This window comes from Coregonus clupeaformis, chromosome 30, assembly GCF_020615455.1.
Source record: "Coregonus clupeaformis isolate EN_2021a chromosome 30, ASM2061545v1, whole genome shotgun sequence".
Taxonomy (NCBI): Eukaryota; Metazoa; Chordata; class Actinopteri; order Salmoniformes; family Salmonidae; genus Coregonus; species Coregonus clupeaformis.
Window position 1 is genome coordinate 34158426 of NC_059221.1, and position 27997 is coordinate 34186422.

Sequence of the window (27997 nt, forward strand, 5' to 3'; positions counted from 1 at the left end):
AATAGTCCAAAACCTGTTTATTTCATTACAAAAATTAACTGTTATAGAGTCTGTGTAGTGGTCCATTAATCTAGAAAATATATGATAAACACACGGTTTCTATGTGTGTAGTTCATATGTAGAGACGGCAGTGTAAAATGACACATCCCTGTACAGCTTCATTCACAGACAGAAATCGCAGTAAAATTAATCAGTAGCCTTCAGTTTAGAGCCTGAACACAGAAATATATGACAGATAATGTGAGAAGTCTGGTTGGGAGTGAACTCTGTCTCTTTTATAACATGTATCATTTATAGCTCTGTCTTACAACATTCTACAAAGTGATCAGGAACAATCTCCACTGACAGTGACCTTGGTTTGCAGTTGATCCTGTCATGAACATGAAGAGAACAGGTAAGATTGCCATACTCATAGCCTAGCTGCTCCAGAGAGATGTGCGCATAGAATGACAGACATTCAGGTTAGCTTCCTGAGCTAACATAAATCATCAACACATAACCTCTGCTGACCTCACTCCACCTCCTCCTCCTTCACAGACTTTTTCACCTTTCTATCACACGTTTTTCTGATTTTCTTGTTCCTTCCCATTCCCTCTCCCTCAACCTTTATCTTGACCTTCTTCTCCTCCTCCTCCTGTTTCAGAGAGGGTGTTTCTTTCAGCTTCTGGAACTTCTTCAGGTCAGCACAGAACAACACCTGAGAGAGTGACAGTCATGCTCCATTGACATCAATGCATGATTTATTGAAAGTTCAAGTTACCTGTGTCTCAAGTTGGATGGATGGATGGATAGATTAGAGAAAGAGAGATAGAGAGTGAGAAGGAGAGGGAGCGAGAGGATGTGAACAGAGGAGTGGATGGATTCTGACCACCAGTTAATTTTCTCACCGAGTGTGCCCAACCAGCGTAAGGACCCCATAGGTGCCTGAAGAAGTCCCCTGTGTAGAAACAAAATCAGTCAATTAGTGATTGGTCTATTCAGAAGGTCACTATTAAAGCCTGTTAAACACATCCTTGTAGCGTGAATCCTCACCTATTTCACGGTGGACCTTGTCTGTGAGACTCTTCTGCCCGTTGCCCGCCGCACAACTGTAGTCTCGTTTTGCGATTTGCCACACGTGTGTATCCACAGGCACGACACAGGCCTTGTCCAGAGACATCAGACACACACAGTCTGCCACCTACAAGGGGAACCCAGGTAACACTTTCAATGCCTGTGTATAATACATGTATAGTCAACCTGGTCTCAGAGCATTTCGATTTATTCTGTACGTAAATCTGAGACACTCCATTTAGTATGATACGTTACATTTCATATGGATAAATTTTTGGATGTCAATCCCTCATTTCGTATGATATGTTACAAATTACAAATCGTATTATGTTACGATTTGCAAAATGTACAATATGTTATGAATTTGTAAAATGTGTGATATGTTACGAATTCTAGCTAGGTGGCTAGCGTTAGCTAGTTGGCTAAAGTTAGCTAGGCTAGGGGTTAGGGTTAAGTTTAAGAGTTAGATTAAAGGGTTAAGGTTAGAGAAAGGGTTACCTAAAAAATAGTGAAGGACTTCTTTCTTACAGCGCTTTAAATCCCACTTGATGCTGTCGATAAAATTCAACTCGAACGTGTACACCGTTTCGGACAAAGAGGACAGAGATATGAGCGTCCAATCGTTGGCAAATTTGCTTTCTTTAAGGATGAAGTAATGGTTAAAAGCCTAGGTAAAAGACTTGCTGGCACGAAAATAGGCATGAATGATCAGTTCCCGAGGTAGATTGCAGAACAAAGTTCTGACATAGGTTAATCAAATTTCACATTTCTTTCTTTTTAAAATTTTTTTTGGGGGGGGATAGATTAGCTTTAATATTGCAGATATATTGTAACTTCCATCAATGTAATTGTCTGCATCACTTCCAATCCCCTATATGTTATTTTCTTCTCGCAAATACTTTCAACCCCACCACCCCTTCCCTAATTGCATTAAACTAGTGAACAACAATGCTTAGGCCTCTACTTCCAGCTTATACATACTATATATATATATATATTTTATGGACACAGTCAATTTTACAATAATTATATTTTGTTTGTTTTTACTCCTGAACATCCTCTACCGCTCCGATCATTTTCATGATGTCCATCCGGTTCGCTTCTATATGCCATATCTTTCTAACTGTGCTCTTTCATAAAAGCTCTCAACCTATAACCTATATACTTATTATGGACACAGTATGCTTACATTATTAGTTATCTTGTTGTTATTAGTTGTTGTTAGTTGTTATTAGTTCCATCCTTCAACTCCATTCAACACCACCCATCTACAGTGAGGGAAAAAAGTATTTGATCCCCTGCTGATTTTGTACGTTTGCCCACTGACAAAGACATGATCAGTCTATAATTTTAATGGTAGGTTTATTTGAACAGTGAGAGACAGAATAACAACAACAAAATCCTGAAAAACGCATGTAAAAAATGTTATGAATTGATTTGCATTTTAATGAGGGAAATAAGTATTTGACCCCTCTGCAAAACATGACTTAGTACTTGGTGGCAAAACCCTTGTTGGCAATCACAGAGGTCAGACGTTTCTTGTAGTTGGCCACCAGGTTTGCACACATCTCAGGAGGGATTTTGTCCCACTCCTCTTTGCAGATCTTCTCCAAGTCATTAAAGGTTTTGAGGCTGACGTTTGGCAACTCGAACCTTCAGCTCCCTCCACAGATTTTCTATGGGATTAAGGTCTGGAGACTGGCTAGGCTACTCCAGGACCTTAATGTGCTTCTTCTTGAGCCACTCCTTTGTTGCCTTGGCCGTGTGTTTTGGGTCATTGTCATGCTGGAATACCCATCCACGACCCATTTTCAATGCCCTGGCTGAGGGAAGGAGGTTCTCACCCAAGATTTGACGGTACATGGCCCTGTCCATCGTCCCTTTGATGCGGTGAAGTTGTCCTGTCCCCTTAGCAGAAAAACACCCCCAAAGCATAATGTTTCCACCTCCATGTTTGACGGTGGGGATGGTGTTCTTGGGGTCATAGGCAGCATTCCTCCTCCTCCAAACACGGCGAGTTGAGTTGATGCCAAAGAGCTCCATTTTGGTCTCATCTGACCACAACACTTTCACCCAGTTCTCCTCTGAATCATTCAGATGTTCATTGGCAAACTTCAGATGGGCCTGTATATGTGCTTTCTTGAGCAGGGGGACCTTGCGGGCGCTGCAGGATTTCAGTCCTTCACGGCGTAGTGTGTTACCAATTGTTTTCTTGGTGACTATGATCCCAGCTGCCTTGAGATCATTGACAAGATCCTCCCGTGTAGTTCTGGGCTGATTCCTCACCGTTTTCATGATCATTGCAACTCCACGAGGTGAGATCTTGCATGGAGCCCCAGGCCGAGGGAGATTGACAGTCTTTTGTGTTTCTTCCATTTGCAAAATATCGCACCAACTGTTGTTACCTTCTCACCAAGCTGCTTGGCGATGGTCCTGTAGCCCATTCCAGCCTTGTGTAGGTCTACAATCTTGTCCCTGGCATCCTTGGAGAGCTCTTTGGTCTTGGCCATGGTGGAGAGTTTGGAATCTGATTGATTGATTGCTTCTATGGACAGGTGTCTTTTATACAGGTAACAAGATGAGATTAAGAGTGTGCTCCTAAAGGGAGTGCTCCTAATCTCAGCTCGTTACCTGTATAAAAGACACCTGGGAGCCAGAAATCTTTCTGATTGAGAGGGGGTCAAATACTTATTTCCCTCATTAAAATGCAAATCAATTTATAACATTTTTGACATGCGTTTTTCAGGATTTTTTTGTCGTTATTCTGTCTCTCACTGTTCAAATAAACCTAACATTAAAATTATAGACTGATCATGTCTTTGTCAGTGGGCAAACGTACAAAATCAGCAGGGGATCAAATACTTTTTTCCCTCACTGTACCGCCTAACACCATCCATATTGGATTTCTATTTGCCATATATTTTTCAACTGTACTGTGATGTTTTACAAAAGTTCTGAACCTTTCTATTCTCATTGCTTCTACAGATTGTGAATTACCCAAAAAATGTTTTGCTAAAAGTATTATTATATTATTGATCGATTGACTATGACTTTTCAGATCACCCAGTAACGCTATCTGCAGGGTTAGCTCCAGGTAAATATTGCAATCCTTTAGCCATTCTTGGACCTGTGTCCAAAAACAAGCTACAAATGGACAGTACCAAAACAAATGATCTAATGATTCTGTCTCTTCGCAGCTAAATCTGCAGAGCTGGGAAGTGTCACGCCCTGGCTCTAGGGACTCTTAAATGTTGAGCCAGGGTGTGTAGTGTCTATGTTGTATTTTCTATTTTGTTGATCTAGATCGTGTAGATCTATGTTGGCCAGGGTGGTTCCCAATCAGAGGCAGCTGTTTCTCGTTGTCTCTGATTGGGGACCATACTTAGGCAGCATGTTTGGCACTAGTCATTGTGGGATCTTGTTCCGTATGGTTTGTTTTGGTGTTAACCTAGGACTTCACGTATCGTTTGGTTTGTTGTTTTTGTTTGTGTGTGTTAAGTACGTTAATTAAATAAAATGTACGCTTACCACGCTGCGCCTTGGTCCGCTTCCCCTAACGACGATCGTGACAGAAGATCCCACCAATTAAGGACCAAGCAGCGTGTCCAGGAGCAAACGCCGGAGGTAACGCTAGTGGATGACCTCCTCGGTTGGGGGAAGATCTCAGAGGAGGAGGCCGTCCGCTACCGGAGGGCGATGAGGGAGGATGTCCAGGCAGGAGAGGAGAAGCGGCGCCAACCGGGCCGTCGTCGGACAGGCGAGAGGCAACCCCAATAAATGTTTTGGGGGGGGCACACGGCATGGACGACGGGGCTGATGGAGGCAGCTACAGGGCGAGTTTGTGGACTAGGAGAGGAGGCCACCAGATTATGGGGGCCATTGGTCAGGAGGGAGAAGGAGAGTGTGGAGGCACGGCGAGAGGAACTGAGTAGGCCGCAGAGGGAGCGGAGGTTTATGAGGAAACCCAGTTCCGCTCCTCGCACCAAGCAAGTGGTGTGTGTCACCAGTCCGGTCCGGCCCGTTCCTGATTCCCGCACAAGGCCAGTGGTGTGTGTTCCCAGTACGGTCAGGCCCGTTCCTGCTCCCCGCACCAAGCCAGTGGTGCGCGTCGCTAGCCCGGCCCGGCCTGTTCCTGCCCCTCGCACCAAGCCTGTGGTGCGCGTCGCCAGCCCGGTCCGGCCGGTTCCTGCTCCCCGCACCAAGCCTGTGGTGCGCGTCGCCAGCCCGGTCCGGCCTGTTCCTGCTCCCCACACCAAGCCTGTGGTGCGCGTCGCCAGCCCGGTCCGGCCTGTTCCTGCTCCCCGCACCAAGCCAGTGGTGCGCGTCGTCAGTCCGGCACAGCCCGTGCCTGGTCAGGTACCGGTCAGCTGCTCCACACCGGAGCCTAAGCAATCCACTCCACCGATGTCCAGTCCAGCTCCAGCCAGCGAGGCCAGACCAGACCAGACCAGAGGCGCTACGGGGGGGGGGGGTAGCTAGAGAGTGGTGGTCCCACCCGGCCCCTCCCCTGTTGGGTTTAGTTGGCGCGGTCGCAGTCCGCACCTTTGGGGGGTACTGTCACGCCCTGGCCCTGGGGACTCTTTAATGTCGAGCCAGGGTGTTAGTTTCTATGTTTAGTTTTCCAGGTTTCTGTTCTAGTATGATGTATGTTCTATGTTCAGGTTCTAGATCATGTATTTCTATGTTGGCCGGGGTGGTTCCCAATCAGAGACAGCTGTGGCTTGTTGTCTCTGATTGGGAACCATACTTAGGCAGCCTGTTTTGCACTTGTTATTTGTGGGATCTTGTTCCGGAGAGGTTTGTGTTTTGTTAACCTTAGGACTTCACGTATCGTTTTGTTAATTGTTGTAAAGTACTCATTAAAAGATGTACGCATATCACGCTGCGCCTTGGTCTGCTTCCTATAACGATCGTGACAGGAAGATTGTATCCCCCATATAAATAACATTCTATTGGTAGCAATAATTTTATATAATAATTTAAATTGAAAAATTCTAAGTTTTGAATCCGGCGTCGTTTTGCATATCAGTTCATAAACACTATGCCATGGAATCGGTACGTCAGAAATCTCTTTCCAACTATTTTGCAATCTATATGGGACGGCTGTCAATCATTTGGTCCTTAAATGAAACTGGTATACTTCTTTATTTATCACAGTTTTCTTTAACCAATTATGTCCTTTAATGCAAGGCCGACAGACAAGTTCCTTTCTTTTCCCCCTTCCACTTCCCTCTTCCATTTTTGCGGTAATGCTGCAATTATTTGGTTGTAATTTTGGGTAGAGCAGACATTTCCATATGTTTTTGTTAGCTGCATGTGCGACATAACTCCACCAGTCCTACCGATGATATATCATTTACGAAGATTATACCTTTTTCAAACATTTTGTCAAAAAAAAAGTTTTTTAAAAATCAATTAGTATATTTGAGTTTAACCACAATATTTGTTGCATTATTTGTTCTGTCATTTCTGGAGGATTAAAATGAAATTGCAACCAACTTTCTATGTCTTGTTTTAGAAAAAGTGATATTTGGGAGATTATTTCCTTTTCAAATAACTGAAAGTGAGAGGTTGTAATCTGAATAAAGAGGAAAAGGCCATTCTTGAACATGGGGTGAGACAATTTTACTAATTTGCTAGAGAACCAGTTCGGATTTAAGTATAACTTTTGTATGACTGAAGCTTTTAGTGATAGGTCTAATACTTTAATATTTAATAATTTCTGTCATCCGAATTCATATTCATTATATAAATATGCCCGTTTAATTTTGTCTGGCTTGCCGTTCCAAATAAAATGGAATATTTTTTTCTCATATAATTTAGAAAACTGTTCGCTAGGCGTAGGCAAGACCATAAGCAAATAGGTAAACTGGGATAATATTAAAAGAGTTAATCAGGGTGATTTTTCCACAAATTGACAGGTATTTACCTTTCCATGGTAGCAAGATCTTTTCTATTTTTGCTAACTTTCTATTAAAATGTAATGGAGTGAGATCATTTATTTCATTTGGGATATGTATTCCGAGCATATTCACATCACCATCAGACCATTTTATTGGTAAACTACATGGTAATGTAAAAATTGTATTTTTTTAGTGATCCAATAAGTAATATAGTACATTTATCATAATTTGGTTGTAATCCAGGGAGGTTAGAAAATTTATCTAGATCCTCTATGAGGCTGTGGAGGGATTCAAGTTGTGGATTTAAAAGAACACATGAATCATCAGCGTACAATGACACCTTTGTTTTTAAGCCCTATATTTCTAATCCCTTGATATTATTGTTGGATCTGATTTTAATAGCTAACATCTCGATGGCCATAATAAATAGATATGCTGATAGTGGACAACCTTGTTTCACCCCTCTTGACAGTTTAAAACTTTCTGAGAAATAGCCATTATTTACTATTTTACACCTAGGGTTACTATACATGATTTTAACCCAATTTATAAGAGATTATCCAAAATTGAAATGCTCCAGGCATTTATATATAAACCCCAGTCGTACTTTATCAAATGCCTTTTCGAAGTCTGCTATGAATAACAGGCCTGGTTTCCCAGATTTTTCATAGTGTTCTATTGTTTCCAGTACTTGCCTTATATCATCTCCAATGTATCATCCATGTAAAAAACCTGTCTGATTAGAATGAATAATGTCCGACAATACCTTTTTAATTCTATGCACTATACATTTTGCTAGAATTGTTGTATCACAAGGAGATGGAGGCGACTGAAACGAAAACATATGTTTAAAGTACTTTGTTTCCTCCTTCAAAATATCATTTGGTGAATCATGGGTGACTCCATCATTTGTAACCAGTTTCAGTAAATTATTTTTGGTAGCATTCCTATGTTGAAGATGAAAAAATAATTTGGTGCATTTTTCCCCATATTCCATCCAGTTCTCTTTATTTTTTATAATATATTACAATTTATCTATCTCGAATACGTTTCTCAATTTCTTTTAGTTTTTCTGAGCCTCTATGTTACAGTTTTTATTGCTATCTATCTGTTCTGTTAGACCTTCTATTTCTTTGTTAGTATGGACTCTTTTGACCTAAATTGCTTTCGTTTTCGAGATGAGTACTGAATTGCATGGCCTCTAAAAGGCACATTTAAAGGTGTCCCATACAATAAGGGGATTTGCTGTACCTATGTTATGTCGGAAAAAAATCAGTTATAAATTCCTCTGTCCTAGTTAAAAACAAGTTGTCATCCAATAGGATTTGATTAAATGTCCAATATCCTCGCCCACGTGGAGATTCAGTAAGTGTAATGTATATGCCAATTATATGATGGTCCGACCGCATTCTGTCCCCTATCAACACTTTTTAAACTTTTGGTGGCAACGAGAATGACATAAGTCAAGTCAAGACGACTAGCTTGATTGAGCCTCCGCCATGTATATCTCACTAGATCAGGATATTTAAGCCTCCATATATCTACTAGTTCTACTGTATCCATGACATTCACAATTTCCTGAAGAGCATGAGGGTGATTGTTTGTAGTGTGATTTCCTTTACGGTCCATTGAGCTATTTAAAACGGTATTATAATCTCCCACCATAATAATAGAGTTTTGAATTGCTTGCAGGGTTGATCATTTATTATATATATTGTCAAAGAAGTGTGGATCATCATTATTTGGTCCGTAAAGGTTACTGAGCGATATCTGTTTATGGTCCAATAACATATTTAAAATAATCCATCTACCTTGCGTATCTGTTTGGACAATTTGCACATTCAGATCGAAATTACTCTTAATTAATATCATCACCCCTTTTGAGTTTCTTTGCCCATGGGAGAAGTATATTTTGCCCCCCCATTCCTTTTTCCACGCAACTTCATCTAGAATTGTTGAATGAGTTTCCTGTAAACAATAGATATTACAGTGGGGGAAAAAAGTATTTAGTCAGCCACCAATTGTGCAAGTTCTCCCACTGAAAAATATGAGAGAGGCCTGTAATTTTCATCATAGGTACACGTCAACTATGGAAGACAAATGGAGGAAAAAAAATCCAGAAAATCACATTGTAGGATTTTTAATGAATTTATTTGCAAATTATGGTGGAAAATAAGTATTTGGTCACCTACAAACAAGCAAGATTTATGGCTCTCACAGACCTGTAACTTCTTCTTTAAGAGGCTCCTCTGTCCTCCAGTCGTTACCTGTATTAATGGCACCTGTTTGAACTTGTTATCAGTATAAAAGACACCTGTCCACAACCTCAAACAGTCACACTCCAAACTCCACTATGGCCAAGACCAAAGAGCTGTCAAAGGACACCAGAAACAAAATTGTAGACCTGCACCAGGCTGGGAAGACTGAATCTGCAATAGGTAAGCAGCTTGGTTTGAAGAAATCAACTGTGGGAGCAATTATTAGGAAATGGAAGACATACAAGACCACTGATAATCTCCCTCGATCTGGGGCTCCACGCAAGATCTCACCCAGTGGGGTCAAAATGATCACAAGAACGGTGAGCAAAAATCCCAGAACCACACGGGGGGACCTAGTGAATGACCTGCAGAGAGCTGGGACCAAAGTAACAAAGCCTACCATCAGTAACACACTACGCCGCCAGGGACTCAAATCCTGCAGTGCGAGACGTGTCCCCCTGTTTAAGCCAGTACATGTCCAGGCCCGTCTGAAGTTTGCTAGAGTGCATTTGGATGATCCAGAAGAGGATTGGGAGAATGTCATATGGTCAGATGAAACCAAAATAGAACTTTTTGGTAAAAACTCAACTCGTCGTGTTTGGATGACAAAGAATGCTGAGTTGCATCCAAAGAACACCATACCTACTGTGAATCATGGGGGTGGAAACATCATGCTTTGGGGCTGTTTTTCTGCAAAGGGACCAGGACGACTGATCCGTGTAAAGGAAAGAATGAATGGGGCCATGTATCGTGAGATTTTGAGTGAAAACCTCCTTCCATCAGCAAGGGCATTGAAGATGAAACGTGGCTGGGTCTTTCAGCATGACAATGATCCCAAACACACCGCCCGGGCAACGAAGGAGTGGCTTCGTAAGAAGCATTTCAAGGTCCTGGAGTGGCCTAGCCAGTCTCCAGATCTCAACCCCATAGAAAATCTTTGGAGGGAGTTGAAAGTCCGTGTTGCCCAGCGACAGCCCCAAAACATCACTGCTCTAGAGGAGATCTGCATGGAGGAATGGGCCAAAATACCAGCAACAGTGTGTGAAAACCTTGTGAAGACTTACAGAAAACGTTTGACCTGTGTCATTGCCAACAAAGGGTATATAACAAAGTATTGAGAAACTTTTGTTATTGACCAAATACTTATTTTCCACCATAATTTGCAAATAAATTCATAAAAAAATCCTACAATGTGATTTTCTGGATTTTTTTTCTCATTTTGTCTGTCATAGTTGACGTGTACCTATGATGAAAATTACAGGCCTCTCTCATCTTTTTACGTGGGAGAACTTGCACAATTGGTGGCTGACTAAATACTTTTTTCCCCCACTGTATATTCCTTCTCTTTGAGCCATGTAAATATTGTTCTTCTTTTGTTATTATCTGCTAAGCCATTACAATTATAACTGGCTATACTTATTTAACCACATACCATAATGAGATACAAGTTTCAAATCTATTTATCATTATATATATATATATATATATATATATATATATATATATATGTTTGTAAAGTGTCCATATTGCTGTACCATGATATTTGCCTTGCTACTAAGTAACCCTCCAATTGTTCTCCACTAATTCCCCCGCAAAAGCCCCTCCCCATCCCAAGTTGGGACGTCATCCCAGTGATCACCATACCACCCCCGTCCCCCAGGATCCCTAGGCCCCCGAGAGGCCAGGACCCATCCATCGAATACAGCACACAGTGCCACCCACAAAACAGAAGCAGGTCAACCGCCAAAAGCATTTCCAATGCTCTCACCTCTCTCTCTCTCTCTCTCTCTCTATATATATATATATATATAGCTATTTAAAAATATATATCTATTCAAATATCTTGCATATCTTATTAATATGCGTAATAATGTCGGCAGTTCATGCGTAGGATTTTAACCTATAACCCGGATTGCCATTACATTTTTGACAAGCAATTATTATTTTAGCAAACAATTGTTGTGGTTCATCCTATATTCTCCCTAACATCCTTATCCCCTTGCAACAGATGAGGGAAAAACACACACGCACATACTCTAACACACTCAACCCCTTTCCTCCACAATCAACCATAAGCTCAGATGCTCAACGGTTGTTACATCCCAGAGCCCAACTCAAGAAAGGACCTGATTTATGAATGCATATACAGTTACAGCTGTTTGAGAAAGCATGCAAGATTTAGCAAAAATTGACAACAAATGTGAGATTTGATTAATCTATTTAATCTATGTCAAGTCCTAGGTGGTGGAGATCAGATCCACCCTCTTCACCTGAGACACAAACACTAATTTCTGTAAATTTTTGCTCAATCTTGCATGCTTTCTCAAACAGCTGTAACTGTATATGCATTCGTAAATCAGGTCCTTTCTTGAGTTGGGCTCTGAGATGTAACAACCGTTGAGCATCTGAGCTTATGGTTGATTGTGGAGGAAAGGGGTTGAGTGTGTAAGAGTATGTGGTTGGAGTCATTAAAACTTGTTTTTCAACCACTCCACAAATTTCTTGTTAACAAACTATAGTTTTTGCAAGTCGGTTAGGACATCTACTTTGTGCATGACACAAGTAATTTTTCCAACAATTGTTTACAGACAGATTATTTCACTTATAATTCACAGTATCACAATTCCAGTGGGTCAGAAGTTTACATACACTAAGTTGACTGTGCCTTTAAACAGCTTGGAATATTCCAGAAAATGATGTCATGGCTTTAGATGCTTCTGATAGGCTAATTGACATAATTTGAGTCAATTGGAGGTGTACCTGTGGATGTATTTCAAGGCCTACCTTCAAACCCAGTGCCTCTTTGCTTGACATCATGGGAAAATCAAAAGAAATCAGCCAAGATCTCAGAAAATAGATTGTAGACCTCCACAAGTCTGGTTCATCCTTGGGAGCAATTTCCAAACGCCTGAAGGTACCACGTTCATCTGTACAAACAATAGTACGCAAGTATAAACACCATGGGACCACGCAGCCATCATAACAATCAGGAAGGAGAAGCATTCTGTCTCCTTGAGATGAACATACTTTGGTGCGAAAAGTGCAAATCAATCCCAGAACAACAGCAAGGACCTTGTGAAGATGCTGAAGGAAACAGGTACAAAAGTATCTATATGCACAGTAAAACTAGTCCTATATCGACATAACCTGAAAGGCCGCTCAGCAAGGAAGAAGCCACTGCTCCAAAACCGCCATAAAAAAGCCAGACTACGGATTGCAACTGCACATGGGGACAAAGATCGTACTTTTTGGAGAAATGTCCTCTGGTCTGATGAAACAAAAACAGAACTGTTTGGCCATAATGACCATCGTTATGTTTGGAGGAAAAAGGGGGTCGCTTGCAAGCCGAAGAACACCATCCCAACCGTGAAGCACGGGGGTGGCAGCATCATGCTGTGGGGGTGCTTTGCTGCAGAGCGACTTGTGCAGTTCACAAAATAGATGGTATCATGAGGAAGGAAAATTATGTGGATATATTGAAGCAACATCTCAAGACATCAGTCAGGAAGTTAAAGCTTGGTCGCAAATGGGTCTTCCAAATGGACAATGACCCCAAGCATACTTCCAAAGTTGTGGCAAAATGGCTTAAGGACAACAAAGTCAAGGTATTGGAATGGCCATCACAAAGCCCTGACCTCAATCCTATAGAAGATTTGTGGGCAGAATTGAAAAAGCGTGTGCGAGCAAGGAGGCCTACAAACCTGACTCAGTTACACAAGCTCTGTCAGGAGGAATGGGCCAAAATTCACCCAACATATTGTGGGAAGCTTGTGGAAGGCTACCCGAAACATTTGACCCAAGTTAAACAATTTAAAGGCAATGCTACCAAATACTAATTGAGTGTATGTAAACTTCTGACCCACTGGAAATGTGATGAAAGAAATAAAAGCTGAAATAAATAATTCTCTCTACTATTATTCTGACATTTCACATTCTTAAAATAAAGTGATCCTACCTGACCTAAGATAGGGAATTTTTACTAGGATTAAATGTCAGGAATTGTGAAAAAACTGAGTTTAAATGTATTTGGCTAAGGTGTATGTAACTTCCAGCTTCAACTGTAAATAGATTTGAAACGTGTATCTCATTATGGTAAGTGGTGAAATAAGTATAGCCAGTTATTATTGTAATGGCTTAGCAGATAATAACAAAAGAAGAACAATATTTACATGGCTCAAAAAGAAGGAATATAATATCTATTGTTTACAGGAAACTCATTCAACAATTCTAGATGAAGTTGCATGGAAAAAAGAATGGGGGGGGATATACTTCTCCCATTGGCAAAGAAACTCAAAAGGGGTGATGATATTAATTAACAGTAATTTGTCCAAACATATCCGCAAGGTAGATGGATGATTTCAAATATGTTATTGGACCATAAACAGATATGACTCATTAACCTTTACGGACCAAATAATGATGATCCACACTTCTTTGACAATATATAATAAATGATCAACCCTACAAGCAATACAATACTCTATTATTATGGTGGGAGATTATAATACTGTTTTAAATAGCTCAATGGACCGTAAAAGAACTCACACTGCAAACTATCACCATCATGCTCTTCAGGAAATCATGAATGTCATGGGATACATTAGAACTTGTAGATACAGTGGGGAAAAAAAGTATTTAGTCAGCCACCAATTGTGCAAGTTCTCCCACTTAAAAAGATGAGAGAGGCCTGTAATTTTCATCATAGGTACACGTCAACTATGACAGACAAATTGAGAAAAAAAAATCCATAAAATCACATTGTAGGATTTTTTATGAATTTATTTGCAAATTATGGTGGAAAATAAGTATTTGGTCACCTACAAACAAGCAAGATTTCTGGCTCTCACAGACCTGTAACTTCTTCTTTAAGAGGCTCCTCTGTCCTCCACTCGTTACCTGTATTAATGGCACCTGTTTGAACTTGTTATCAGTATACAAGACACCTGTCCACAACCTCAAACAGTCACACTCCAAAAACCACTATGGCCAAGACCAAAGAGCTGTCAAAGGACACCAGAAACAAAATTGTAGACCTGCACCAGGCTGGGAAGACTGAATCTGCAATAGGTAAGCAGCTTGGTTTGAAGAAATCAACTGTGGGAGCAATTATTAGGAAATGGAAGACATACAAGACCACTGATAATCTCCCTCGATCTGGAGCTCCACGCAAGATCTCACCCCGTGGGGTCAAAATGATCACAAGAACGGTGAGCAAAAATCCCAGAACCACACGGGGGGACCTAGTGAATGACCTGCAGAGAGCTGGGACCAAAGTAACAAAGCCTACCATCAGTAACACACTACGCCGCCAGGGACTCAAATCCTGCAGTGCCAGACGTGTCCCCCTGCTTAAGCCAGTACATGTCCAGGCCCGTCTGAAGTTTGCTAGAGTGCATTTGGATGATCCAGAAGAGGATTGGGAGAATGTCATATGGTCAGATGAAACCAAAATAGAACTTTTTGGTAAAAACTCAACTCGTCGTGTTTGGAGGACAAAGAATGCTGAGTTGCATCCAAAGAACACCATACCTACTGTGAAGCATGGGGGTGGAAACATCATGCTTTGGGGCTGTTTTTCTGCAAAGGGACCAGGACGACTGATCCGTGTAAAGGAAAGAATGAATGGGGCCATGTATCGTGAGATTTTGAGTGAAAACCTCCTTCCATCAGCAAGGGCATTGAAGATGAAACGTGGCTGGGTCTTTCAGCATGACAATGATCCCAAACACACCGCCCGGGCAACGAAGGAGTGGCTTCAGTAGAAGCATTTCAAGGTCTTGGAGTGGCCTAGCCAGTCTCCAGATCTCAACCCCATAGAACATTTTTGGAGGGAGTTGAAAGTCTGTGTTGGCCAACGACAGCCCCAAAACATCACTGCTCTAGAGGAGATCTGCATGGAGGAATGGGCCAAAATACCAGCAACAGTGTGTGAAAACCTTGTGCAGACTTACAGAAAACGTTTGACCTGTGTCATTGCCAACAAAGGGTATATAACAAAGTATTGAGAAACTTTTGTTATTGACCAAATACTTATTTTCCACCATCATTTGCAAATAAATTCATTAAAAATCCTTCAATGTGATTTTCTGGATTTTCTTTTCTCATTTTGTCTGTCATAGTTGACGTGTACCTATGATGAAAATTACAGGCCTCTCTCATCTTTTTAAGTGGGAGAACTTGCACAATTGGTGGCTGACTAAATACTTTTTTTCCCCACTGTATATGGAGGCTTAAATATCCTGACCTAGTGAGATATACATGGCGGAGACTCAATCAAGCTAGTCGTCTTGACTTCTTTCTTATGTCATTCTCGCTGGCACCAAAAGTTTAAAAAGTGTTGATAGGGGACAGAATGCGGTCGGACCATCATATAATTGGCATATACATTACTCTTACTGAATTTCCACGTGGGCGAGGATATTGGACATTTAATCAAAGCCTATTGGATGATAACTTGTTTTTCACTAGGACAGAGGAATTTATAACAGATTTTTTCCGACATAACATAGGTACAGCAAATCCCCTTATTGTATGGAACACTTTTAAATGTGCCTTTAGAGGCCATGCAATTCAGTACTTATCTCGAAAACAAAAGCAATTTAGGTCAAAAGAGTCCATACTAACAAAGGAAATACAAGGTCTAACAGAACAGATAGCAATAAAAACTGTAACATAGAGGCTCAAAATAAATTAAGAGGAAAAACAAAAAGAAATGGAGAAACTTATTCAAGTGTAATATATTATACAAATAAAGCAAACTGAATGGAATATGGAGAAAAATGTATCAAATTATTTTTTCATCCTCAACATAGAAATGCTACCAAAAATATTTTACTGAAACTGGTTACAAATGACAGTCACCCATGATTCACCAAATTATATTTTGAAGGAGGAAGCAAAAGTACTTTAAGCATAGGTTTTTGTTTCAGTCGCCTCCATCTCCTCTAACTGAAGCTAATTGTAGGGATTTTTTTTCTATTGATACTGTAAAATTAACAGCCATACAGAAAGACTAATGTGAAGGTGAAATTACAGAGGTGGAACTTCTGGACGCAATTAAAGACTTTAAGTCCGGGAAAACTCCAGGGTTGGATGGCATACCAGTCGAGGTATACCAAACCTTTTTTGATATACTCAGAGGACCGTTATTAGCATGTTTTAACCACTCCTATGTAAATGGTAGATTATCAGACACTCAAGAAGAAGGTCTGATTTCATTATTACTGAAAAAGGATACAAGTGGGAAATATAAAGATCCAGTCCATTCTAGCAAAATGTATAGCACATAGAATTAAAAAGGTATTGTCGGACATTATTCATTCTAATCAGACAGGTTTTTTTACATGGCCGATACATTGGAGATAATATAAGGCAAGTACTGGAAAGAATAGAACACGATGAAAAATCTGGGAAACCAGGCCTGCTATTCATAGCAGACTTCGAAAAGGCATTTGATAAAGTACGATTGGAATTTATATATAAATGCCTGGAGCATTTCAATTTTGGAGAATCTCTTATAAAATTGGTTAAAATCATGTATAGTAACCCTAGGTGTAAAATAATGGCTAATGGCTAATGTAATGGCTAATTATCAGAAAGTTTCAAACTGTCAAGAGGAGTAAAACAAGGTTGTCCACTCTCGAAATATCTATTTATTATGGCCATCGAAATGTTAGCTATTAAAATCAGATCCAACAATAATATCAAGGGATTAGAAATCCAGGGCTTAAAAACAAAGGTGTCATTGTACGCTGATGATTCATGTTTTCTTTTAAATCCACAACTTGAATCCCTCCACAGCCTCATAGAGGATCTAGATACATTTTCTAACCTCTCTGGATTACACCCAAATTATGATATCTGTACTATATTACATATTGGATCACTAAAAAATTTAATGTTTACATTACCATGTAGTTTACCAATAAAATGGTCTGATAGTGATGTAGATATACTCAGAGTACATATCCCAACTGAAATAAATGATCTCACTCCAATAAATTTGAATAGAAAGTTAGCAAAAATAGATAAGATCTTGCTACCATGGGAAGGTAAATAACTGTCTATTTGTGGAAAAATCACCCTGACTATTTCTTTAGTATTATCCCAGTTATTTGCTTATGGTCTTGCCTACGCCTAGCGAACAGTTTTCTAAATTATATGAGAAAAAAAATATTCCATTTTATTTTGAATGGCAAGCCAGACAAAATTCAACAGGCCTATTTATATAATGAATATGAATTCGGAGGACAGAAACTATTAAATATTAAAGCATTAGACATATCACAAAAAGCTTCAGTCATACAAAAGTTATACTTAAATCCGAACTGGTTCTCTAGCAAATTAGTAAGATTGTCTCACCCCATGTTCAAGAATGGCCTTTTTCCCTTTATTCAGATTACAACCTCTCACTTTCAGTTATTTGAAAAGGAAATAATCTCCCAAATATCACTATTTGTAAAACAAGACATAGAAAGTTGATTGCAATTTCAATTTAATCCTCCAGAAATTACAGAACAAATAATGCAACAAATATTGTGGTTAAACTAAAATATACATATTGATAAAAAAATGTTTAAAAAAGGTATAATCTTCGTAAATGATATCATAGGTAGGACTGGTGGAGTTGTCGCACATGCAGCTAACAAAAACATATGGAAATGTCTGCTCTACCCAAAATTACAACCAAATAATTGCAGCATTCCAGCAAAAATGGAAGAGGAAAGTGGAAGGGGGAAAAAGTAATGGAACTTGTCTGTTGGCCCTGCATTAAATAACATAATTAGTTAAAGAAAATTGTGATGAATAAAAAAGTATACCAGTTTCATTTAAGGACCAAAGGATTGACAGCCGTCCCATATACAGTGGGGAAAAAAAGTATTTAGTCAGCCACCAATTGTGCAAGTTCTCCCACTTAAAAAGATGAGAGAGGCCTGTAATTTTCATCATAGGTACACGTCAACTATGACAGACAAATAGAGAAAAAAAATCCAGAAATTCACATTGTAGGATTTTTTATGAATTTATTTGCAAATTATGGTGGAAAATAAGTATTTGGTCAATAACAAAAGTTTCTCAATTCTTTGTTATATATACCCTTTGTTGGCAATGACACAGGTCAAACGTTTTCTGTAAGTCTTCACAAGGTTTTCACACACTTGTTGCTGGTATTTTGGCCCATTCCTCCATGCAGATCTCCTCTAGAGCAGTGATGTTTTGGGGCTGTCGCTGGCAACACGGACTTTCAACTCCCTCCAAAGATTTTCTATGGTGTTGAGATCTGGAGACTGGCTAGGCCACTCCAGGACCTTGAAATGCTTCTTACGAAGCCACTCCTTCGTTGCCCAGGCGGTGTGTTTGGGATCATTGTCATGCTGAAAGACCCAGCCACGTTTCATCTTCAATGCCCTTGCTGATGGAAGGAGGTTTTCACTCAAAATCTCACGATACATGGCCCCATTCATTCTTTCCTTTACACGGATCAGTCATCCTGGTCCCTTTGCAGAAAAAACAGCCCCAAAGCATGATGTTTCCACCCCCATGCTTCACAGTAGGTATGGTGTTCTTTGGATGCAACTCAGCATTCTTTGTCCTCCAAACACGACTGAGTTGAGTTTTACCAAAAAAGTTCTATTTTGGTTTCATCTGACCATATGACATTCTCCCAATCCTCTTCTGGATCATCCAAATGCACTCTAGCAAACTTCAGACGGGCCTGGACATGTACTGGCTTAAGCAGGGGGACACGTCTGGCACTGCAGGATTTGAGTCCCTGGCGGCGTAGTGTGTTACTGATGGTAGGCTTTGTTACTTTGGTCCCAGCTCTCTGCAGGTCATTCACTAGGTCCCCCCGTGTGGTTCTGGGATTTTTGCTCACCGTTCTTGTGATCATTTTGACCCCACGGGGTGAGATCTTGCGTGGAGCCCCAGATCAAGGGAGATTATCAGTGGTCTTGTATGTCTTCCATTTCCTAATAATTGCTCCCACAGTTGATTTCTTCAAACCAAGCTGCTTACCTATTGCAGATTCAGTCTTCCCAGCCTTGTGCAGGTCTACAATTTTGTTTCTGGTGTCCTTTGACAGCTCTTTGGTCTTGGCCATAGTGGAGTTTGGAGTGTGACTGTTTGAGGTTGTGGACAGGTGTCTTTTATACTGATAACAAGTTCAAACAGGTGCCATTAATACAGGTAACGAGTGGAGGACAGAGGAGCCTCTTAAATAAGAAGTTACAGGTCTGTGAGAGCCAGAAATCTTGCTTGTTTGTAGGTGACCAAATACTTATTTTCCACCATAATTTGCAAATAAATTCATAAAAAATCCTACAATGTGATTTTCTGGATTTTTTTCTCTCAATTTGTCTGTCATAGTTGACGTGTACCTATGATGAAAATTACAGGCCTCTCTCATCTTTTTAAGTGGGAGAACTTGCACAATTGGTGGCTGACTAAATACTTTTTTTCCCCACTGTAGATTGCAAAATAGTTGGGAAGAGATTTTTGACGTACTGATTTCATGGCATAGTTTTCCTGTAGCTCAGTTGGTAGAGCATGGCGCTTGCAACGCCAGGGTTGTGGGTTCGATTCCCACGGGGGGCCAGTATGAAGAATGTATGCACTTACTAACTGTAAGTCGCTCTGGATAAGAGCTTCTGCTAAATGACTAAAACATTTAAAAAAATATGAACTTATATGCAAAACGACGCCGGATTCAAAACTTAGAATTTTTCAATTTAAATTATTTACCTGGAGCTAACCCTGCAGATAGCACTACTGGGTAATCTGAAAAGTCATAGTCAAACGATCAATAATATAATTATACATTTCGCAAAAATGTTTATTTCAATTTACAATCTGTATAAACAATGAGAATAGAAACGTTCAGAACTTTTGTGAAACATCACAGTACAGTTGAAAAATATATGGCAAATAGAAATCCAATATGGATGGTGTTAAGAGATAGATGGGAGGTGTTGAATGGAGCTGAAGGATGGGACTAATAACAACAACAAAATAACTAATGTCAAGCATACTGTGTCCATAATAGGTATATAGGTTATAGGTTATACCTTGACTTTGTTGTCCTTAAGCCATTTTGCCACAACTTTGGAAGTATGCTTGGGGTCATTGTCCATTTGGAAGACCCATTTGCGACCAAGCTTTAACTTCCTGACTGATGTCTTGAGATGCTCCTTCAATATATCCAAATAATTTTCCTTCGTCATGATGCCATCTATTTTGTGAACTGCACCAGTCGCTCCTGCAGCAAAGCACCCCCACAGCATGATGCTGCCACCCCCGTGCTTCACGGTTGGGATGGTGTTCTTAGGCTTGCAAGCATTCTCCTTTTTCCTCCAAACATAACGATGGTCATTATGGCCAAACAGTTCTATTTTTGTTTCATCAGACCAGAGGCCATTTCTCCAAAAAGTACGATCTTTGTCCCCATGTGCAGTTGCAAACCGTAGTCTGGCTTTTTTATGGCGGTTTTGGAGCAGTGGCTTCTTCCTTGCTGAGCGGCCTTTCAGGTTATGTCGATATAGATATAGGACCTGTTTTACTGTGGATATAGACGCTTTTGTACCCGTTTCCTCCAGCATCTTCACAATGTCCTTTGCTGTTGTTCTGGGATTGTGTGGATCGTTTGGAAATTGCTCCCAAGGATGAACCAGACTTGTGGAGGTCTACAAAATATTTTCTGAGGTCTTGGCTGATTTCTTTTGATTTTCCAATGATGTCAAGGAAAGAGGCACTGAGTTTGAAGGTAGGTCTTGAAATATATCCACAGGTACACCTCCAATTGACTCAAATTATGTCAATTAGCCTATCAGAAGCTTCTAAAGCCATGACATAATTTTCTGGAATTTTCCAAGCTGTTTAAAGGCACAGAGAACTTAGTATATGTAAACTTCTGACCCACTGGAATTGTGATACAGTGAATTATAAGTGAAATAATCTGTCTGTAAACACCAGTTTCTATGTCAACAGTGAAGAGGCGACTCCGGGATGCTGACCTTCTAGGAAGAGTTGCAAAGAAAAAGCCATATCTCAGACTGCCCATCTTTTAATCTTTTCTTTTTATTGGCCAGTCTGAGATATGGCTTTTTCTTTGCAACTCTGTCTAGAAGGTCAGCATCCCGGAGTCGCCTCTTCACTGTTGACGTTGAGACTGGTGTTTTGAGGGTACTATTTAATGAAGCTGCCAGTTGAGGACCTGTGAGGCGTCTGTTTCTCAAACTAGACACTAATGTATTTGTCCTCTTGCTCAGTTGTGCACCGGGGCCTCCCACTCCTCTTTCTATTCTGGTTAGAGCTAGTTTGCGCTGTTCTGTGAAGGGAGTAGTACACAGCGTTGTACGAGATCTTCAGTTTCTTGGCAATTTCTCGCATGGAATAGCCTTCATTTCTCAGAACAAGAATAGACTGACGAGTTTCTGAAGAAAGTTATTTGTTTCTGGCCATTTTGAGCCTGTATTCGAACCCACAATTGCTGATGCTCCAGATACTCAACTAGTCTCAAGGCCAGTTGTATTGCTTCTTTACTCAGCACAACAGTTTTCAACTGTGCTAACATAATTGCAAAAGGGTTTTCTAATGATCAATTAGCCTTTTAAAATGATAAACTTGGATTAGCAAACACAATGTGCCATTGGAACACAGGACTGATGGTTGCTGATTACGGGCCTCTGTACGCCTATGTAGATATTCCATTAAAAATCAGCCGTTTCCATCTACAATAGCCATTTACAACATTAACAATGTCTACACTGTATTTCTGATCAATTTGATGTTATTTTAATGGCCATAAAATTGCTTTTCTTTCGAAAACAAGGACATTTCTAAGTGACCCCAAACTTTTGAACTGTAGTGTATATATATATATATATATATATATATATATATACATATTTGCGAGAAAAAAACAAACATTTGGGGGATTGGAAGTGATGCAGACAATTACATTGATGGAAGTTACAATCTATCTACAATATTAAAGCTGATCTACCCCCATTTATAAAAATTAAAAAAGGGTTAGCTAACATCCTAACTACTGTAGTTTCAAAATAGCTAAAAGTAGTAAGCTGTTGAAAAGTTGCTAATTAGCTAAAATGCTAAAGTTGTCCATGATGAGATTCGAACTCGCAACCCTTGGGTTGCTAGACGTTCACTAGACATCCACCCCTACCAACCACCCTAAGTAATTATCTGTCTTATGTAACCATACCAAACGTAACATATCATACAAATTTGAATGTCCCGGATTTACATTTACTATGTTATGCACCCTTAATTGTCCTGAAGGGTTGAGGCATACCTTGGGGCCTACCCCGGGCAGGGTACGCAGTGCGTCACGGGCCTGCAGATAGGGGGCACTGCGGAGCCCCTGGAGCCACTGGTGCCCACTGTGAGAGTCCAGGATCTGTCTGGCACTCTGCTGCAGGAACCTGGCCCTGTACCCAAACCCCAGGTCCCTCAGACACGCCTCCACACTGTTGTCTGCCAATCAGAGCACAGAGGACATGTCAGCGCCAAAAACATTATTTTTAAAGAAGGATTTGAAAGAGAGAGATGAGACAGATATCAGACAATCAGCCAGAGTAGTGTTGGTGGTAGTGGAGTTGGAACCTGCGAGGGCATGCAGGGAGGGGAAGTCGTGGTAGCTGGTCTGGTCCAGCTGACACAGAGGGGTGCCCAGGGACTGGCACAGCCTCTCCACCATGCCCTGGATACGAGAGATGTGGTTGTTGGAGGTGCAGATGAAGGAGAACAGGCACTCTGCTGGGTCCTGACGCAGCATACGCACACCTGGGGGAGGAACACACACACTGTAAAGTATGAAATGCACACACACAAACACACAAAAACACAGAAGAGACATATTAGACACAGTACTATAAACACAGACCAACTTACCTGTGAAGATGTTGGCAATGCTTTTAAAGTGTGGGTCGGCTTCTCCCCACTCGCTGTACAGATCCCCCAGCTTCACCTTCAGCTGGAAATAATCATTCAGCAGATCTTCCTCCTTCCTGTCTGGGTCAGGGGTCACAGCCACTGGCTCCTCGTCTTCTTGCTCCTTCACTCCCTTGGATCTTTTCCATGACCCCTTTGACCCCTGGAGCAGGGCACCTGCCTTCCTCTTCCTCCCATCCCCCTCTGCTGTGGTGTTGGGGCTATTGTATGTGTGGTACCATAGAGTGTCGTCTGTCTGGGTGAGAGTCCACACTCGTCCCCCCATCACTCCGGTCCAGTGGCCATCCCCTGTCTCTCGCCAGCTGGCAGGGAAAAGGGGGAGGGAGTACAGAGGGTTAGGATAAATGGTTTGAGAGGTAGTGAGTGAGTTAGAGATCATTTCAATACTTGCTAATGCCTTTGGCAGAGCCCTGGGTCATGTAACGTATGCCCTGCCATTGCTCTATAGAATCAGCGAAGCAGTGGTCAAAGGAACTCACCGGAAGCTCTGTCCGCAGCCTAGTGTGAGGTCCAGACGGAGCTCTGACCGTGAGCAGGCCAGGGAGCGCCATGCCTTGGTCCCCGCTGACAACAATGCATGCTGGGACATAGTGCTGGATCACTCACCACATACTGTAGTATCAGAGATATCTGATGAGATGGACAGTGGAGTATATCTGATGAGATGGACAGTGGAGTATATCTGATGAGATGGACAGTGGAGTATATCTGATGAGATGGATAGTGGAGGCCATGAACTCGTCCCTACACTCTTCGAAAAAAGGGTTCCAAAAGGGTTCTTCGGCTACTCCCATAGGAGAACCCTTTCTGGTTCCAGGTAGAACCCTTTTTGGTTCCAGGTAGAACTATTTTGGGTTCCATGTAGAACCCTCTGTGTAAAGGGTTCTACCTGGAACCAAAAAGGGTTCTTCAAAGGGTTCTCCTATGGGGACAGCTGAAGAACCCTTTTTTTCCTAAGAGTGTTGTAACAAAATAAAATGTTATTTGTCACACTTTGTAAACAACAGGAGTAGACTAACAGTGAAATGCTTACTTCCTAACAATGCAGAGAAAACAATTATTAACCATAGAAGAAATACACAATATTTTGGCTATATACACAGGGTACCATTTACATTTACGTCATTTAGCAGACGCTCTTATCCAGAGCGACTTACAAATAGGTGCATTCACCTTATAGCCACTTCACAATTGTTTTTTTTTTTTATTGTTTTTTACCAGTACAGAGTCGATGTGCAGGGGTACGAGGTAATTGATGTAGATACGTACATATAGGTAGAGATAACGTGACTAGGCAACAGGATAGATAATAAACAGTAGCAGCAGCGTATGTGATGAGTCAAAAGGGTTAGTGCAAAAAGGGTCAATGCAGATAGTTTAATAGTTAACCAATAGCTACCCGGACTAACTATTTAGCAGTCTTATGGCTTGGGGGTAGAAGCTGTTCGGGGTCCTGTTGGTTCCAGACTTGTTGCATCGGTACCGGTTGTCGTGCGGTAGCAGAGAGAACAGTCTATGACTTGGGTCATCCTCTGACACCGCCTGGTATAGAGGTCCTGGATGGCAGGGAGCTCAGCCCCAGTGATGTACTGGGCCGTACGCACTACTCTCTGTAGCGCCTTGCGGTCCGATGCCAAGCAGTTTCCATACCAAGCCAGTCAAGATGCTCTCGATAGTGCAGCTGTACAACTTTGAGGATCTGAGGGCCCATGCCAAATCTTTTCAGCCTCCTGAGGGGGAAGAGGCTTTGTCATGCCTTCTTTACAACTGTGTTGGTGTGTGTGGACCATGATAATTCCTTACTGATGTGGACACTGAGGAACTTGATGCTCTCAACCCGCTCCACTACAGCCCCTTCGATGTGGACGGGGCAGTGCTTGGCCCTCAGTTTCCTGCAGTCCACAATCAGCTCCTTTGTCTTGCTGACATTGAAGGAGAGGTTGTTGTCCTGGCCCTACACTGCCAGGTCAATGATCTCCTCCCTATAGGCTGTCTCATTGTTGTTGGTGATCAGGCCAACCACTGTTGTGTCGTCAGCAAACTTAATGATAGTGCGTGGCCACGCAGTCATGGTTGAACAGGGAGTACAGGAGGGGATTAAGCATATACCCATGCAGGGCCCCTGTGTTGAGGGTTAGGGTTGCGGATGTATGTTGCCTACGCTGAGCTGTAGTCAGTGAACAGCATTCTCACCTAGGTGTTCCTTTTATGCAGGTTGGAAAGGGCAGTGTGGAGTGCAATAAAGATTGTCTCATTGGTGGATCTGTTGGTACGGTATGCGAATTGGAGTAGGTCCAGGGTGTCTGGGATGACGATGGTGTTGATGTGAGCCATGACCAGCCTTTCAAAGCATTTCATGGCTACAGATGTGAGTGCTACGGGGCGAGAACCTTGGCGTTCTTGGGCACAGGGACTATGGTGGTGTGCTTGAAACATGTAGGTATTACAAACTGGGTCAGGGAGAGGTTGAAAATGTCAGTGATAACAATTGCCAGCTGGACAGCGCATGCACTGAGTAAGCGTCCTGGTAATCCGTCTGGCCCCGTGGCCTTGTGAATGTTAACCTGTTTAAAGGTCTTACTCACATTGGCTAAGGAGAGCGAGATCACACTGTCATCCGGAACAGCTGGTGCTCTCATGCATGGTTCAGTGTTACTTGCCTCGAAGCGAGAATAGAAGAAATGTAGCTCGTCTGGTAGGCTTGTGTCACTGGGCAGCTCGCGGCTGGGTTTCCCTGCCACATCCGACGAGCGTCAGAGCTGGCGTAGTAGATTTGATCATAGTCCTGTATTGACGTTTTGACTGTTTGATGGCTCGTCGGTCGTAGTAGGATTTCTTATAATCGTCCGGATTAGTATCCCACTCCTTGAAAGCGGCAGCTCTAGCTTTTAGCTCAGTGCGGATGTTACCTGTAATCCATGGCTTCTGGTTGGGATATGTACGTACAGTCGCTGTGGGGACGACGTCGTCAATGAACTTATTAATGAACCGATGACTGATGTGGTAAACGCCTCAATGTTATCGGATGAATCCCGGACGATATTCCAGTCTGTGCTAGCGAAATTGTCCTGTAGCTTAGCATCCATTTCATTGGACCACTTCCGTATTGAGCATGTTACTGGTACTTTCTGTTTGAGTTTTTGCTTGTAAGTAGGAATCAGGAGGATAGTTATGGTCAGATTTGACAAATGGAGGGCGAGGGAGAGATTTGTAGGCCTATGCATTTCTGTGTGTGGAGTAAAGGTGATCTATAGTTTTTTCGCCTCTAGTTGCACAGGTGACATGCTTGTAAAAATGAGGTAAGACGAATGTCAGTTTCCCTGCATTAAAATCACTGGCCACTAGGAGCACCGCCTCTGGATGGGCATTTTCTTGTTTGCTTATGGCCCTATATGGCTTGTTGAGTGCGGTCTTCGTGCCAGCATCGGTTTGTGGTGGTAAATAGACTGCTACGAAAAATATTGATGAAAACTCTCTTGGTAAATAGTATGGTCTGCAGCTTATCATGAGGTATTCTAAGGTGCGTAAAACCTCGAAACTTTCTTAACATTAGAGATCGCGCACCAGCTGTTGTTAACAAAGATACACACACCTCCCCCTTAACCGAAGCTGCCGTTCGGTCTTGACGATGCATAGAAAAAACAGCTAGGTGTATATTACCCATGTCCTTATTCAGCCACGACTCCGACAGCCTTTAGGTCCTGTTAATAGGATAGTCTTGAACGGAGCTCGTCAGTTGGTTCTCTAGTGATTGTAGCTACGTTCGCCAATATAACTGAGGGTAGAGGCGGTTTATTTACTCGCCGACATAGTCTAGTTACGTTAATGATAGAGAAATCACGAGAGAACCATCTTTGACTCGATGCATACAAAGTGCACACCACCATCATCAGTTTGCCATACAATAAAAACAGTGGAGTTAAAATCAATGAATTGTGGATTGGCCACTGTTGGTGAAAATACAGCACTTGAAGAAAGAGGAAATTCGGAATATATGTACTATAATTATTTAACTACATGTGCCATAGATGTGAGTGAAATAGCTGTAAGTAGCAGTATAAGTATTGTTATCCATTAGTTTACTCCAATTAGGGTAGGGATGTCAGGGTAGAGGGAAAAAAGTATAGAGAATTTTTTAAAATATACATCAGGGGGATTAGAAATTATACAAACAAATTGGTAGAACCTACAATCTGTCTGCAACATTAAAGCTGATCTACACCCCCCAGCCAAAATAAACAACCCCAAATCAAAATACAGGGGGGTTATTATAAAGATTGTGTACACATTACATACACTAATCAGTCAGTCATGTATCTGATTGAGGTTGGTAAGAATTCAGATGTCAGTAACGTTAGGTAATCAAACTAATGTTACCTAGCTAGCTGAGCCTAGCAACTTGTGGAATAACGTATACTGATTGAGTAGCTAACATATTACGCAAACCTAAGTTAAAACCAGCTTGTCATTACAATAAGTTATAGCTTCACAATCTTACTTAGAGAGCAGACGTTTACACTTCTCTGCACACCTGCCTCCCTGGATGTGCGTGGGCCTATAATGACTTTCCCGGAGTTGGACTGTTGAGAATGGACAATAAAGATTACGCGGAGTGATCTAACGTCTTTGACTAACATAACATAATATATTTGTCTCTTCGTTCTTACATTAACATACAATTTGACTTCCAAGTTAATATTTCTTACATTATTCTGCGTATTAATGATTTTCATGAATTACTCAAACTTCTCATTTCATTCGTCTACTGTCTGATGCAACCAACCAACACATTTGTGAAACCCCCTCCCTTCC

At 41.4% G+C, this 27997-nt stretch overlaps 1 protein-coding gene across 8 annotated transcripts; it reads right to left on the reverse strand.

Annotated features, from left to right (window-relative positions):
* ogg1 (8-oxoguanine DNA glycosylase) lies at window positions 1-27996 on the reverse strand. 8 transcript variants are annotated; one of them, XM_041855825.1, is made up of 9 exons: window positions 27892-27996; window positions 27684-27765; window positions 23665-23797; window positions 23126-23487; window positions 22838-23017; window positions 22527-22708; window positions 1033-1180; window positions 888-937; window positions 1-697 (listed from the first exon to the last, which is right to left on the reverse strand). In XM_041855825.1, exons 3-9 carry the CDS (start codon window positions 23772-23774, stop codon window positions 512-514), a joined length of 1218 nt encoding a protein of 405 aa, XP_041711759.1. In that variant the 5' UTR covers window positions 23775-23797; window positions 27684-27765; window positions 27892-27996; the 3' UTR covers window positions 1-511. The 8 variants fall into 8 exon arrangements, with proteins under 8 accessions (XP_041711759.1, XP_041711762.1, XP_041711765.1 ...); XM_041855828.1 differs by having other exon boundaries at window positions 23665-23815; XM_041855831.1 differs by having other exon boundaries at window positions 23792-23841.
* Between the last annotated feature and the right edge of the window lies 1 nt (window position 27997).

Bases quoted from the DNA above. Each gene is read 5' to 3' on its own strand.
- ogg1 (XM_041855825.1), bottom strand. From the start codon at position 23,774: ATGTCCCAGCATGCATTGTTGTCAGCGGGGACCAAGGCATGGCGCTCC. The intron at 938-1,032 runs GTGAGGATTCAC...GTTTCTACACAG, and splicing joins CAAGGTCCACCGTGAAATAG to GGGACTTCTTCAGGCACCTA. The intron at 698-887 runs GTGAGAAAATTA...TCACTCTCTCAG, and splicing joins ACGCTGGTTGGGCACACTCG to GTGTTGTTCTGTGCTGACCT.